Source organism: Phragmites australis, chromosome 14 (assembly GCF_958298935.1).
Source record: "Phragmites australis chromosome 14, lpPhrAust1.1, whole genome shotgun sequence".
In the NCBI taxonomy this organism is placed as follows: domain Eukaryota; kingdom Viridiplantae; phylum Streptophyta; class Magnoliopsida; order Poales; family Poaceae; genus Phragmites; species Phragmites australis.
The window spans coordinates 23,756,537-23,773,007 of NC_084934.1; the positions used below are offsets into that span (position 1 = coordinate 23,756,537).

At 43.0% G+C, this 16,471-nt stretch overlaps 1 protein-coding gene across 1 annotated transcript; it reads right to left on the reverse strand.

Moving 5' to 3' along the window:
- Window positions 1-53: 53 nt before the first annotated feature.
- LOC133890834 (ADP-ribosylation factor GTPase-activating protein AGD5-like) lies at window positions 54-7,306 on the reverse strand. The gene is made up of 11 exons (XM_062331418.1): window positions 7,021-7,306; window positions 6,294-6,352; window positions 5,498-5,588; window positions 3,167-3,221; window positions 2,979-3,069; window positions 2,676-2,871; window positions 1,639-1,876; window positions 1,295-1,473; window positions 941-1,189; window positions 792-847; window positions 54-641 (listed from the first exon to the last, which is right to left on the reverse strand). The coding sequence occupies exons 1-11, from the start codon at window positions 7,069-7,071 to the stop codon at window positions 485-487; spliced, it is 1,422 nt and encodes a 473-aa protein (XP_062187402.1). The 5' UTR covers window positions 7,072-7,306; the 3' UTR covers window positions 54-484.
- Between the last annotated feature and the right edge of the window lie 9,165 nt (window positions 7,307-16,471).

The window sequence follows — 16,471 nt, forward strand, 5'->3', positions numbered from 1 at the left end:
GAACATGAAACTAGAGAACACTCGAGAAATCTATGAACTTGGTAAGGACATGCTGAAACGCAAAATGGTTTATGATATATATGAACATTGAACAAATGTTGGAGAATAGGTGTGGTTCAATCTCAAAACAATACAGACTGACATGTGGAAACAATAAAATCCAATTGTTGTAGAATACAAAGTAATCGGTATCTCGTATTGCAGCTAAGTCATGACCAAGAGAAGGAAAAGGCTGCATTATACTTCTATGACAAGGCGTAATCCTCTATTAAAAGCGGTTGGCATCACTGACAAGGAATGAGCTATTTAGTTCCATATTCCCCACTTTTTTTGTCCAGGACAGCTGCAAAGTCACGTAACTAAATATCCACCAGAAGAAAAGCTGCCTCAATTAATTTGTACAAGGACCTTGTTCTCCCTAAATCAATATGCTTTGCCCAACAGCACGTGGCCTGTTGTTCCATTTCCAAGTATGGCAAGGTGTTCATCGTTTGGAGAAAAATCCCTGAGTCAACGAGGAAAAATCGTAATCTTTGCCTGATTGAGGTGGGAGGGTAGAAGAGGCAGGGGATGCTGTGTTCCTGTTAGCATCTGCGGCCGAGGCCCCATTTGCTGGGACAGCTGAACCAATGTTGTACACACTGCAATCAACAAGATACATCAGAAGAGACCTATGATTAATTTGCTGACATCAAGGCATGTCTAAATTTTGTTTACAAATCTAGTGAGGTGCATCATGAAATTCTAGCGAACACAATCTGCAACAAAGCAAGTCAGATGGTATAGCTTACCCAGGTGTGCCAAAAATGAAATTCCCAGAAGAGAATTCCTGACTGTTGTTCCCGACCTGTCAAACAGTAAAACAAAGAAAGATCAACAAATAACTGATATTCGGAAATTATTGTGCACATAAATATATAGAACATATGTAAGTCTTTACCTTGCTGGTGCCGTTCTGTACTGCTGCTGCTGGAGTCGATCCAGGGTTTTGATAGCCAAGGTTTGTCCAGTTCTGGAAAGGCATGCTTCCATGAGGGGTATTAGAACCATTAGCATTTAGCTGATTGGCATTTCCCGGAATCATTTGGGGTGCATTTCCAGCTTTAAGGGCAGCCATTAGAAGAGCTTGCTGCTGGGTCATAAATGCAATCTGCTGCTGATGGACAGCAAACGGTGAAATCATATTGGACTGCAAACACAGTTATTTCTTAGATAGACCATAGATGGGCCCTTTCTTTTGTGGGTAGAGCCGTTTGTCTTGAACATTAGTTGTAACAGAAGTGCTGGTGCTCACCTTTTCAAACAAACTCATGATATCATTCTTCACATTTACTTGGGAAACAGTTGGAGCTGAGGATAATGACACAGCTGGTGAGTCTTTAAATAAGTCTTCTATTCCTGATGTAGCCTGGGGCTTACCTTCTGCTGGTTTGGCAGAGTCCTTTTTCTCTGAGCTAGGTACTGGTTGTGCAGCTGAACAATTTGAATATCTCATGAGCAAGAGCAAAATAACATGGCATGGCAATTCATAAGTATTGTTCTAAAGTACTAGCTCCAAAGAAAGAGAGAAATAGATATGGTAAAGTGCCTACATAAATAGAATAACTCAGATGGAAGATTTAGTCACTAAGAGCTTACACTGAAAGCCATCCCAGGCATTATCATCATTTGAAGACGACTCTGATTCTTTCTCCGTTGTCCCATCCATTGATAACATGTTAAAGAGATCAGTAGCATAATCAACTTTAGGAGGTGGCACAACCGGTGGCTTCTCGACTTTAGGGGGTGTTGCATCAACTTTAGCAGGAGATTTCTCTGCCTGAGGAGGTGAAACCACCTTGGGAACTGGTGGTTCTAACTTTGGCTGAGGTGATGCCTGCTTCCCATACAGTCATGCCAGATTGAAACTCAAGGTTATCAACTAAATAAACAATATAGTAAAATATAGCAAGTAAGATGAAATGATTATGATGATGTACAAAACTACTTTGTAAAATATAGCAACTAAATAAACAACATAGTAAATTCTAGTCTCCAAAACAACTTGAAGCAGTATCCAAATGGATGATGTATAATCCTAATGCGGAACAGTTCGCTGGGTATAAGTTTATATTTTCATTCATCATACATGACTATGATGTTAAACGCTAACTAATTTCCAAGTATCAAGCTAGAGATAAACAAGGAAGACCATGTAAGCCAGATGAAACCAATAATTACCATCAAGCTTGGTTGTCAAGGCCAAGCATGAGATAAATTGTAAACATGCCCTTGACTGCAATCTATCATATAATGGTTACCCAAGTCATTATCCGTGCTCACTCGTGAAACATCAATTAGCTTGTCCGATGATCAACAATTTAAGCATTTAACTGTTTTCAGTCAATATGATCTAGTGCATAGTGCGCCCCATGAGACATTAAAGTTATCTCCATCTCAATTAATCAATTATGTATTAAAGTAATCCTTGGGACTAAAGGATTAGTTATTGTTGTAATGTTATTATTAATGTATTAAAGTTACTGATAGTAATTAAAATTCCTGCAATGTGGATTATTTCGCTTGAGTTTAAGAACGAGTGCTCATCTTTTAACACTGCTCTGAAGAGACGCCAATCAGTTATGTATTGATAAGTTCACTGTTGCCAAGGAAAGAATGCGGTAGTAAAGGGTTACCTGGGTGGGCATCCTAGAAGCTACTGGAGCAATTTTGCTCATGGCACCTGGTGAAGCACGGTGTTGCTCAAGTGAAGATCTTTGACCATGTCCACTCCTGTTAGCACTAGCCGGAGACTCTAAGCTCTTTTCATCTCGAGCAACAGAGGATGCCCGTGATGTTCCATTCCTTGGTATCCATCTCTTGTCCTCGTATCTACATTTCATACATAATACTAGTCACATGTATTGTTTGAAAAGCAAGCAGATTAGAACAAATTATGCTAGGTTTCCAGGTACTGAAAGAGCTGGAAAGAATAATACTTCGCACGGATGAAGTTCTCTATCCCAACCCTATCATAGTTAGGAGGCAGCTCTGCTTCCCAATAGCTATTTGCCTTTTCATTTCCCATTGCTGCAAGAAGATAAATACAATCATCATGAGAAATGTCATCACAGTTTTATTTGACGAAAACTATCCTTCAAGTTTCACGACAGATACTAATACATACATTGAATAAATGCAACTTGCTCTGGCAACCATGTATCCAGGGTAGCAGATCTTACCTGCATCAGGAAGGAAAACACTTTACTAAAATGATAGAAGCTGTAGGTTATTTGATAATTTTTTCTCGAACACGCAGGAGAGCTACGTATCTTTGTATTAAAGAGAGAAAAAGGGAAAAGAATCCCGTACAAAGCAACCTCCTTACCCCGCCTAGAGGGTATGTGGAGGTTACGAGCTAACACCAGAAAAAATCACCTGATATACATCAAGAAACGACCCAACCAGAATACAAAGACTCACACCAGACCTTCTACACGACCTTCTATGCGACCAAAAAATAGTTCATGAAGCTTTCGAGCTCCAGCAAGACACCATAACCACAACTCCTCTTTGAAGAATTGTTGGGCAGCCGGCAAGGAAGGGGATACACCACCAAAAACAACTCGATTTCTATTATTCCATAGGGTCCAAGCCCCCAGGATCACAGCGCTATTAAACCCTCTTCTTTGGGCCTTCCCAACTTTTTTACTTGCTATTCTCCAACATTCAGCAAAGCTCCTCTCATTGCTTCTGGGTACCGTGCGTTCCAGACCTATAGAAGATAGCCAGTAGAACCACAATTGCCAAGCAAACACACAGGTTGTGAGTAAATGTTGCACTGTCTCCTCAGCTTGGTCGCATAGCACACATTGATCAGGATGAGGGAGGCCCCTTTTAGATAATCGATCAGCAGTCCAACACTTGTTTCGAATTGCCAGCCATAAAAACACCTTGCATTTGGATGGAGCCCAAGACTTCCAAAGCCGTCACCATGGCTCAAAGGTTATAGCACCATAAAAGAAGGCCTTATAAGTGGATCTAGAAGAGAAGGATCCACTCCCCTCATGTCTCCATACATGCTGGTCCTCTTCCTAAGTTAGAGTAATCTCTTCTATAGAATCCCAAATCTGCAAGTATTGAGACAAGCCTTCCAAAGAAAGACCACCTTGGATATCTCTCACCCAAGTACGATTGTCAAGAGCTTGAGCAACAGTTTTGTTAAGTACGATTGTCAAGAGCTTGAGCAACAGTTTTGTTAAGCACAGATCTCTTCGGTACACAAGCAACCACAGCTGGGGCAAGATCAGCCAACGAGCAGCCGTGCAACCATCTATCTGACCAAAAAAGGGTGTTTGTGCCATTTCCAACTTGAGTAGTAACTGATATAGCAAACATAGCACGAACTTGGGAATGAATTGGAACTTCAAGACCTATCCATGGGCAGTCTGATGAGGTTTTCTGCAACCACATCCATCTCATCTGTAATGCCCAGCCCATGATCTGCAAATTGGAAATGCCCTGTCCACCGTTATCAGTTGGCCGTGCAACTTTCTCCCACGCCACTAAACAACAACCACCGCTAACATCCTTTCTACCCTTCCATAAAAACGATCTTCTGATTTTATCAATGGCCCTAATCACCCATTTAGGCACATTCATGGCGATCAGAAGATAAACCGGGATAGCTGATAAGACAAATTGGACCATAGTAGTCCTACCAGCCAAATTCATAAGACTCGCCTTCGAACCAGGGAGGCGATCTGCTATCTTTTCAATTCAAGGTAGCAGGTCATTTTTGCGCAACTTTTTATTGGATATTGGCAGACCCAAATAGGTAGTAGGAAACTTAGATGATGGGCATTGGAGAGTAGTATCCACCAGTTCCAAGGCTGCCCTTTCGCATCTGATCGGTATCACACAGCTTTTTTGGAGGTTGGTTTGATAATCAGATATGCATCAAGACAATACATCATAAACGAAAGAAAATGTGTGTTGCCAAGGAAATAAAAAAAAAATGAGGTAAAACTAAAGAACCATTTTGTATTCTCTCTTGTTTACACACAAACACACACACAAAAAAGGTTCCCAAAAACAAAATGAACTAAAATGCAAAAAGATCGGAACAAAAGATATAAGCGCAACTAGATGTCAAGGTTCTTGCATGATAAGGACAACAGAGCTTACACGCTAGAACTGGGTAGCACTGTAGCAGCACATGATTGTTAATCCATTTCGATGTGTTATGTCACATTTAAATCAACATATTTCAGCTATTTACTATACAGTGGAATTAGAGTAGGCAACATAGTATAGATTTCGAGTATAAAACATTTGACATTGAAACAACAGCTAGCAAATTGTCCTCAAAAGATGATCACCTTAAGCCATACATCAACATTGTGGCTTCAAGTTCATTCTGTGAGGACATCTATGAAGGACAAAATGTCTGCCAGCAACGGCGATGCTGAGTTGGAAAAGTAAACAGTGAAGCTCATGCACATGATTAGTCACTAACCTTAGATATGTGTACCCCAAGGCTTCTATGAATTCCAGAACATGTCATGCATATAAAGATACCTAGATTCACGCTTGCCCATCGAGGACCCCTGCAATATGGTCAAACGATTAGGAGTTTTGACATGAACAAGAGTTGTAAGCACAAGCATCTATCCATACTACATGCAACGACATGGAATATAAATCACTCAAGGAAGATTAACTAGCTATGAGGCTGCACTACTACAAAAAGATAGATCAGTGCTGGTTGAAAACTGACTTCACTATCGGTTTTTCAACCGGTACTCTTTACTCGGCACTGATAGTCAATAACACTTTTTAGTGCCAGTTCGTGCCTCCAACCGGCACTAAAAAGGTTTCCCGAGCCAAAAAATAAAATAAAAAATAAACGAGCTAGCTCAGCTGCCGCCGTGCTCCTACCACCGCCACCACCGCCGCATGCACAAATCGAATCATCTCATCATATAAACACATCTCACAATCAAATAGATCATACAAACACATCTCACAATCAAATCGATCATACATACACATCTCACAATCAAACTAAAAACTACATTTTATCGGCTTCATTAAACTCCTTTTCTGCTGAAATATAACTTTCACTACATGCCCTTTCCTCTAATCAAACATTTATTTCCACACGCAACATACATGCCAAAACAAACGGTAGATGTTTTGAAACATAAGATAGGGCATGCCCTCCTCGAGTGATAACAGTAGTAACCAAGCTATTGACAACATCTATCGTGTCATTTGCCCTTGAAACAACCAAATTGCACAGGACCACTCACTTTGACTTGCAGTCTGCACATTCTCTGTTCTCGGGCAGCCGAAGAAGACCTTCCAATACCTGGAAATCAACAGAGAAAATACCATGAGTTATAAAGGCTAGATTTGAATAAGACCAACATGAATACCAGAAGAATGCTAACACAACATAAACAGACACATGATATTGTTGAGAGGGTCATCAGAATGGCGACTTTTTGCCGTGACAACGAAATACAGCTGGTGAGATTATCTATACTGTGGACTACAGTGAAATAAAGTCAAGAATGTCCCCCCCCCCCCCTATTTCCATAAAATAAAAACAATATGTAACAGTCTAACAGACGGATACTGATCAGAAATTTGGAATTAATCCTTCGAATAGCAAATTCACCAAAGCCCTAAAACTGAGTCCCCTAAACTTAAACAAACAGCAACTTCTGTTTTTTGGATACCGCATGAAGCTTGGCAAAACGAAACGGACCAGACTTCGGATCTGCGCTGCGCGCTCTTGCCAACACACCGCGAGGACCGCACAGCGGTTACACGGATCAGCGCAACGACGCATCGAATCTAGGGAGGGGAAATCAAGAGCCGACATCGCAGCGGATCCCAAACCCCCAACTGAAGACAAGGAAAAACACACGCCAGCAGCGGAATTCCCTCCATTTTCTTTCGAATTCAAAGCGGAAACACGTAGTCCCGATCTAAGGAAACCCCGAAAGAACAACGAGCAGGAAGGGACGAGACCTTCTTATGCTTGGCGTTGAGCTCCTTGGAGACGGACGCCTTCTCGTTCATGGCTGCGCCCCCGAATCCACGACCCGAACGGGAGCTGCTCCCAAATCCGAGGTCGATCGAAAGATTAGACCAGGATTCGGGGTTGGGATTTCGGACTCCTCCTTCCTCCCTCTCTCTCCTCCCTGTTTTTGCTTTGCCGCGTCGGAAGGGTCGAGGAGAGAGAGGAGTGCAATAGGGGGAGAGATCCGTGCTCCGCGCGGCTTGACCTCGCTTGCTTGCTTGCCCTCTCTCTCTGGGGTTGTTTTATTTATTCATTCATTTTTCTTCTTTTGTTTATAGGTGGGAGTATTTTTATGGTTATTTGTAGTTGCTATTTTTTAGTTTTTAGTATATTTTTTAAAGATTTTGTTTTTAATTCTTCATATCTCACGATGCGTAAAGCTATTTATTATTTTTTCTGAACTAACTTTTTAAGATTCCCCTTCACGACAGCTTCATTTTTACTCCACTTATTTCTCTTTTATCTGCACGTCGCAGTAATAAGAGCTAGCTACTTTCTATTATCACTGGAGTTATCCTCGAATATATACCTACCATTTTTCTCGTCCAAACTAGAAACATACCGGTTGTCTGTGGGTACGGTATATGTTAGGACTTAAAGAGTTTTATCTTTAGACTCACTTATTATATGAGTATACTGATAAATAGATATATAGGTATAAATAAGTCTTACGTATATCCATATATGAGAATAGGCGACACAGATATGAAAAAAAAGCCAAAGAACATATATGACTATATTAAGTTATTTGCGCGCCACGTGTAGACGAGTTATTGCGTACAATTGCCATCTATAACGGGAGTAGTTCATTTGTGTGGTTTGATTGACAATGACGGTGGTGTGTGGGTTTGATGGCCTAACCACGGCAGACCACGATTAAGCCCGGATATTTCTCCTCCCTTTGTTACATGATACATCCACGCTCACACCACCCAGAGCAGTATCGATTGCAACATATATGTCCCAAAATTACAGATGCTTCGCAAACAATCATCATTCCATGGCCGTTTTCCTAAGGCCCTCTTTGGGTTGACAGAGATACGAAGCAGAAAAATTAGTTCATGTAAGAATAGGGTCTAGCTCCCTTCCGTCCAAACAAGGTATGCGAAAGGTTGGTACGTATGATGCATAGAGCATGCGACAGACTCGCATGATTAACATTTTTCATGTCCTCATGAGAAGCCAATCTTCCATCTGTTGGATACCCTACAAGATATCCAAAAATGGGTGTACGCCAAATTTTTAAAACTTTCATCGAAAAAGGTGCCCGAAGGTTTGGTTGAATCGAAAGATGAAATGACTTCAAGTTTTAAAGGTTTTTCGCGTGCTAGTTCCTATTTGCTCGTTTTCTGAAATTTGGATGTTTTCATTTTTTTTCATCAGTTTGATATATACTTCTGCATTTCCCCTCCTTTGTAGACGTCAAATCCCCCTTAAACTATATTAATGTTTATGTAATAGTTATTGTGTTAAATTCTCTCTTAGATTATATAGATCGTGTAAAACGTGGTTACTTTGTACATTTTCTAAACTATAAAGACATAAATATATTTGATATCGTCCACCCATCCAATCCTTCGAATTGACCCACCCCCCACGCAAAAACAGCTATCGCTGGCTCTGGTCTCCATCTCCGCCGCCCTGCCTGCTTCCGCGTGCGCCCTGCCCCCCGGCATCCACCACCTCCAGCCCAAGTGCGCCCACCTCCAGCCCAGCGTTCTCAGGCTGCACCATCCCCCCATCTGCGCCGCTCATAGTGATCCCCTCGCTGGTGGTGCACGCGATCATCGCGCCGCTCCATCCACCGCTCACACCGATCCCCGTGCCAGCGGCCCAACCCACCCCTCCTCCACGACCCCTTCCCCCCGCGCAGATCAGACACCCACCCCCCTCGGTCGCCGCGCCGCTCACACTGATTCCCTCATCGGCGGCACACACAAACATCAGGCGAGGGCTCATCAGACTAGCGTCGAGGGCAGTGGAGATTTGTTTTCCCATATGAGAGTTCAACGAGGGCTCCCCAGATTTGCTTCCAGACTTCCGGCTATGGCTCCTCGGATTTGCTTTCCCCCTTTCATCCACCACCGGCGAGGGCTCCTTACCCCTGGTCCTCCTCCCCGTGCTCCTCCTCCCGCCATTCACGCGGGATCCGAGCCCACTCAGGTGACTACGTATGGCAACACATCCGGTGTGGCGCGATCTGCGCGGAATTTTTCGCCGCCTTCCAACCAAGGTGGTTTCGTATGGCGCACTTCGATTTGTTGAGCGTTTCATTCATTCTCCGGTGTTTTTTGTTTTCCTCTCTGTTAATGTTTTGATCAGTGAGGGAGGATCGAGGCTTGGGTGAGGAATACAGGTTGCTTCTTCAGTCAGGTGAGTTCTCTTGATTTGTTTTGCGTTATTTTCTGATTTCGCAGCAAATTTCTGTTGTTTAGGTTGGGGTTGTGTTGGAGCAGGGAGCCCAATGGAGGAATCGAGCAGTTTTCATATCATGTTTTCAGGGTGAGTTGTGCTTATAGTTCATGTAGTTTTTGTGCTGGCCCAGACACCACTTAAACAAGAAGAATAGCTCATCGGATTTCATTACTTGGCTACCCAACTAACCATACCAAAACCCTGATCCCAACTAATCAAAAGAAGTTCAAACCCGCTTTTGACCGTGAGCACGATTGATCAATTTGTTTTATACTCTGCAGAGTTTGCACAGCTTTCACCATGAATCGTGATTCCTGTGTTGCTTCACACTTTCGGGGTGTGGAGTCATGGTCTCACTACAAGGCCTTCACAAAGCTCTCACCGACTTGTGGGCACCCACTAAGGTTTCACTACTAACACTGATTTCATCACTGCAGAAGCCCCCTCTTGTGTCACTCAACCGTCCGATGGTACTCACAGAATCAGAGGAACAACTAATTAATCGGCCAGACCATACCAATATAAGCCTTGTGGGTGTGCGGTTTAACTTGGTGACATGTTCAAGAACTGATCTTTAGGATCCCACATAGTAACAACCACAAACCAACTGTGCATTCCTCGCACACGTGCATTCCCGCACCTTCATCACACATCCATCCTGTTACGATCCCTATACAATGTTGCTGCACAATTACCATACCCAGTTCATATTGCATAATCATTAGTCAAGTTTAACATTTACCCCCAACCATGACAGCAACTAGCATATCTACCATTCATTTCTCATGACTCAAACAATAACGACAATGATGATCATACAAAATCTAATAAACCCTAATTATTGGCTTCCAATTTAGATAAGAATGCAAAGAAGAATAAGCAACTACATATAAACCCTAAAAGTAGGAGCAAGATATTCGACGACACTTGCCTTCAGCTGAGGGTTGCTCGAAGTCTTCAAAAGCTTGGTCTTGTAGGCTCGCAAACTGCTCACCTCATAAAAGGCACACTGGAAAAGCATACAAAAAAACTACTAAGAATAGTACACCAAACATTAAAGTTCTATGGGCTTTTCTGCAAATTTACTTAATTTCAGAGATTAAACTAATTATTTTATACTGAAAAACTCTTTTAGTTTGCATGCTGATGTCATAAATCAATTTTCAAATATTTTTAAATCATAAAAAGCAGGGTGGACCAGGCCTATGTACTGTGAACTGAGAGAAAAGCTTCGATCCACGGATCCACAGTGGACCATAGGAGCCGGTGGAGCTCGGCAAGGCGGAGGGTGGCTGGAGAGCTGCCGGAATGGTGCTCCGGCGGCCGCGGAGCTCCGACGAGCGGCAGAACACGGAGAGGGGCGTTGGCAAACTCACCTCGGGTGAGAGCAAGGCCAGAGTGGAGTCGAGGCGGCCTGACGATGGAGAGGATGGCGATGGCGGTAGGTGTGGCATCGAGAGAGGTGCTCCGGCGACCGAACGTTGATGAAGACTCACGGGATAGACTCCAGAGGGACCTGCAGTACCGGTGAGAGGGTTAAATTGGTCGAAGATGGCATGAAATGCAAGGAAAGGCGGTGGCGACGCAACCTCACTAGAGATGAAGAATATGATGGTGTCGACGGTAAATTCGAGCGACAAAATGGGTGTGAGCGGGTGGTGGAGGTGCGGAACTTTTCCACGGAGGTGCATGGCGGCTTAAATAGGGGCGAGGAGAGCGGAGCGGCCGAGGCTCGGAGATAAAACAGCAACGGCAATGGCCATAAAGGTCAGCGGTTACCACGTTGATTCGGGCATTAGAGAGGGAATAAAGAAGGGGAAATGGTTGAGGGTGCCTTAATGTGGCTTATTGCTTTGAATCCAGCCATTACAAGAGGGGAAGGAGGCGCGGGGAGGCATAGAAAACTCAATGGCCGACGGAGGGGATTGGAGCCGATGGAGGAGGAACAAGGTGAGCCGGTGACTGTGCGGCTAGGCGCGGCTGCGACTTGGCTTGAGCCGGACCCGCACAGCAAAGAGAGAGGAGGGAGAGGAGGCCTCGCGAGCGGGGAGCAGGCGCGGGCAGACGGGCTCAACCCAAGAGAGAACGGAGGGGAAATGGAGAAAGCAAATGGGCTTGAACCACACGGGGAAGAGGGGAGGCAGTCAGCCTGAAAGAGAATAGGAGAGAGAGAATAGGGGGTTTGGGCTGATTTGAGAGAGGAAAAATGGCCCGGGAGGGTTTTGGGATTAGGAAATTTCATTTCTTTTTATTTTTGAACCATTTCGCAAAGGACTTTTAAACGAGCTCCCTCTAGCAAATTTTGCAACCATTTTCTACTCATAAAAACCTATTGCAACTACTACAGCATAAATGCATCAAACATAAATATAACCTATAGCAAATTAAATTTAAAAATTAATTTTATTCTAATTGAACAAAGATCTATAACTCCTATTTAATTCTAGCAAAATTTTAAATTATTGTGAAAATTGAGAATTTATGGTGTTACAGCATGATAGAGCCCTCAACCTTAGAAACTCCCCATTTCATAGAATCGGTTGGTTTATGCTGCTTGGCTACCCCCTAGATTATAGAACCTGGTGCACCTTGATCAAGTTTGTGCTACTTTTGGGAAGCTGGTCCATTGGCAGTCCATTGCTTGCAGCAAAGCATATGTGTTGGTCAGATGTCTATTTTAGGAGGCCCAATCGATTCCTAGAAGCCGGATCATCTCCAAGGGCTCTCGAATGGGAGGTGCAAGTCATTTTTGGATTGTGCCAGTCTATATTCTCAATCATGGTTTTGTAGATCCTTTCATCCTTGATTAATATGACCCACCGCCTCACAATGGCAACCCTTACCCATTCGAGGAGCCACAACAGGAGCAAGAGTAAGAGCGGGATGAGGGGCTGGATAACCAGCATTTGGATAGGGTGTTGGAGACCCTAATTGGGAAATGGCCGCACATGAATTCCAGAATCAAGGTTGGCCTGCTTGGCAAAATGAAGGACAACAGATGATCATCTCTTCACCATCGTAGAGTGCTTTTCAAGGTCCTAGCTCCTCCTCTTCTAGCTCAGAATGGTCTTCAACCAGTAAGCTCACCGTCCATGCTCATGCCAACTACCTTCGGTCTCAGAATTTGCCGATCATCCACCTTGAAGCACAGGAGGTACATCCCGATTGGTTTAAGTCCTTCCTTTTGGAGGCCTTGATGGACCTCCTCAATTTCACCATTCCAGTTGCACCTCAATCTGTGTGGTGGAGGCATGGAGTTCCGACCATTCCGAGCATCTTCATGGTAGGTGGTCAAAGACTTCCTCTACAATTTGCTGATTATTTTGAATAGCACTCCAACTTGGCTTGGAGTGATGGAGCTCCCCAAGCATCTATGGTGGAAATAAAGGAAATTATTGAACCTGTAGTGGACAAGGGCAAATAAATGATTGAGGAACCCCATGAAAAGTGGTCTGCCCTTAGGGACAAACTTGTGTTCAAGAACACCTACCAGAGGAGGAAGAAATCCCACACTCTCAAAGCAAACCTGATGATTGAAAAGACTAGAAGCTTAGGAGAGAACTAGTTTAAGTGTGTATTGGCCAGAAATCAGAGGGATGGTAGCTTGAGGAGAAGCATAAGGTTGGAATCCAAGCATGGAGGCTGCCGCCCGGTGCTCGCCTCCTCAACATCCTCCAGAAGAAAAGGAAAAGCTAAGGCTCCCACATCCCCGATCACAACTCCATACTTACGTGATGGTAATACAATTCTCCTCTCTCCTTTTCCTAGGTCGGTTAAGTTTCCTTCACTTACTGACCTTGACCAATATCTTGGAGTTTTCCCATAAATTCTATGGAGGTGATCAGGGAAGTGGCAATGGAAACTTGCAGCATACCTCCCGAGGAGGTGACTCAAGAGCGGTTGTTGGAGCCTAGGGCATCGGAGGAGCCAGGGCAAGGCCAAAGCTAGTAGCTATTGACAGACAAACTTTTAGATACATTTTGGAGGGGTTGGTTCTAGCCTCTCTCCAAGTAACAAGTATGGTTTATGGATGTAATGGGGTGCTCTTTCCCTCAATTAACTTATCTGTCCGGTGTCTCAGTGGGTGGACTTCGTTATCCCTTTTGGTTGTTATGCTAGTGCAGCTTTCTTAGTATACTGTCATGTTGGATCTCCTTTGCTATTTTGGTGGAGCTCAATGCTATCATAGATATTTCGCTCTAGTGTATTGCTACTATTATTTTTGTGCCCAAACTCTTTTCATGGTGTTTTTTTTATGTTTAGGCCTCAATTGCTCTGGGATCACCCCAGCTATGCCCTCACCTGGGTTCTTAATGTTCGGATGGTGTTAGTTTATCTCGATGGCGGTCCTAGTCTCATGGGTTCTTTGGCTAGCACGCCCATTCTGGAGCACTATCATCCTTGCTACTGGTTCAACAGTAGAAGTTTCAAATCTGACAATAGACAGACCGCCCTCTTTGCATCTTCTCCCTCGATAGTCTAGGACTACCGAGACAGTGCTGAAATTTTCAAACCTACCTCCCATGAATTCAAACTATAGAAGCTAGAACATTCTTAATTGGAATATACGAGGTCTTCATAGTGAAGTGAAATGGAGGGCTTTACGTAATAAGATTGAGGGAAATGGTTGTGCTATATATTGCATCCAAGAAACAAAGAAAGAGGTTATTGACCACACCTTCATCAAGAAGTTTGCTCTGAAGCACTTCAATAAATTTGCTTATGCCACTTCTTATGAGGGTGTCTCAGGTGGGTTCTCTTGGGTTGGATTGGGCCTTGTATGTGGGTGATATCCTCTCCATTTATACCTTTATTATTACAGTTTGCTTTTGATCCACTTTGAATGGTGCTAAGTGGACTCTTTTCACTATTTATGGGACATGTCATGGGGAACACAGACTTAATTTTATAAATTGGCTCATGTCTCTTGATTTGCAAGATGGGGAAGAATGGATGTAAAATGGTAATTCTAACTTCTACAGGTCAACTAGCGATAGAAATAGAACATGTGGAAGTTTGAATGATATAATGGTATTCAATGATGCCATGAATGATCTCGGGTTGTTGGAAATCCCTATTAAGGGCCGTCAATTTACTTGGAGCAACATGCAAGAAGATCCTCTCCTCATTCAGCATGATTGGAGTTTCACCATAGTCAACTGGAGTCTAACTACACAAACATACTCCTCATACCAATGGCTAAACCGATTTCAGACCACACCCCATGTACAGTCCAAATTGGTACTTTCATTCCAAAAGCCAAAATCTTCATATTTATAAATTTCTAGGTGGAACAACCAAGTTTCGTCAACCTGGCACAATCTGCTAGGAACTTGGACGTTAGGGCTACTTCCAGTGTAGCTAAGATTACATCAACGTTCAAAAATATGATGAGGGTCCTAAAGAGGTGAAATCCTTGAGGTTCTGGATGCATTGGAAGAACAACGACCCTTATATATTCAGGAATGGAATTTCAACAGCATTCTTAAAAAGCACATTCTACTGATGTTGAAACACAAAAATGATTATTGGAGGAAATGGTACACTATCAAATGGGTTCGTTTGGGAGATAAAAACACTAAGTTCTTTCAAGCAAATGCAACAAAAAGGTACAAGTTCAACACTATCACTATTTTGCCGATAGAAGATGGCAGAGGAGTGACTAGCCACAATGAAAAGGCCGCAGTTGCACGAGGCACTTTCAGGTCTAGAATGGGTCATTCAGATAACCTAGTCATGATCTTTGACTTGGAAGGGCTTGTTTCCTCAAATGATGTTCTTAATTTTCTCTCAGCCTCATTTACCACTGAGGAGATTGATGGCATATTTAAGGAGCTGTCACCAGATAAGGCTCTAGGTCCTGATGGGTTCAATAACCTATTCCTCAAAAAATATTGGGATTTCATCAAAGGAGATTTCTATTCATTGTCTACTAATTTCTATGCATGCAACCTAGATCTGCAGCCAATTAATAACTCCTTTACCACTCTGGTGCTAAAGATCAGTACTCCAGAGAATCTAAGTGACTACAGATCAATTTCTCTTCTTAACACCTCTCTAAAATTATTAACCAAGCTGTTGGTTACAAGGCTTTAGTCAATAATTATGAAAAATTATTCACAAGAACCAGTATGGTTTCATGAAAGGTAGATCCATCCAATATCGCCTCGGATGGGCTTTTGAGTACCTTCACCAATGTCACCACTCAAAGCTAGAGTTAGTCATCCTTAAGTTGTATTTTGAAAAGGCATTCAACACCATTGAGCATCAGACGATCATGAAACTGATGAAACACCTCAGTTTCACTGATCGTTGGATAGGATGAGTGAGAGTAATCCTAGACTTAGGTACCTCATCTATACTTCTCAATGGGGTCCTAGGAAAATCATTTCACTGCAAAAGAGGGGTCAGGCAAGGAGATCTGCTTTCCCCTCTACGATTTGTGCTTGATACTAACCTCCTCCAAATTATTGTTAATGAAGCAACCAGCAGAGGACTGACCAGTCATCCTTTAGCTCTCCAACATGATTCAGACTTCCTGGTGGTACAATATGCTGATGACACTATTTTAAATATGCAAGCTTCTCAAAGACAGATTTACTGTCTCAAAGGATTCCTACACACATTCAGCACATCCACTGGATTGAAGGTAAACTACAACAAATCTTGTATGGTCCCCATCAATGTTCTTGCCAATAAAATGCAACTCTCGGCTAGTACATTTGGTTGCAAGATTGGCTCCTTTTCCTTCACCTATTTGGGTATTTTTTGGGGGACTAATAGACCAAAGGTGGAGCACTTCTCCCCCCTCATGAACAATTTGGAAAAAGACTTTCAGTCACTTCTTCTCTGTTGGGAATGGCCAAAAGACTTACCTTGGTAAACTCAGCACTTACCTCTCCACCAACCTATGCAATGTTGTGAGGAAAGGTGAGGTCCTAAGAGGGAGGTTAATTAGGACACTTAGAACATAAACCAAATTGG

What these genes read in the sequence shown, in the direction of transcription:
- LOC133890834 (XM_062331418.1), bottom strand. Translation starts at nt 7,071, where the DNA reads ATGAACGAGAAGGCGTCCGTCTCCAAGGAGCTCAACGCCAAGCATAAG. An exon ending in TCAACGCCAAGCATAAGAAG is followed by an intron (nt 6,353 to 7,020) that starts GTCTCGTCCCTT and finishes GTTGATTTCCAG; the next exon opens with GTATTGGAAGGTCTTCTTCG. An exon ending in GCAAGTTGCATTTATTCAAT is followed by an intron (nt 3,070 to 3,166) that starts GTATGTATTAGT and finishes ATCTTCTTGCAG; the next exon opens with CAATGGGAAATGAAAAGGCA.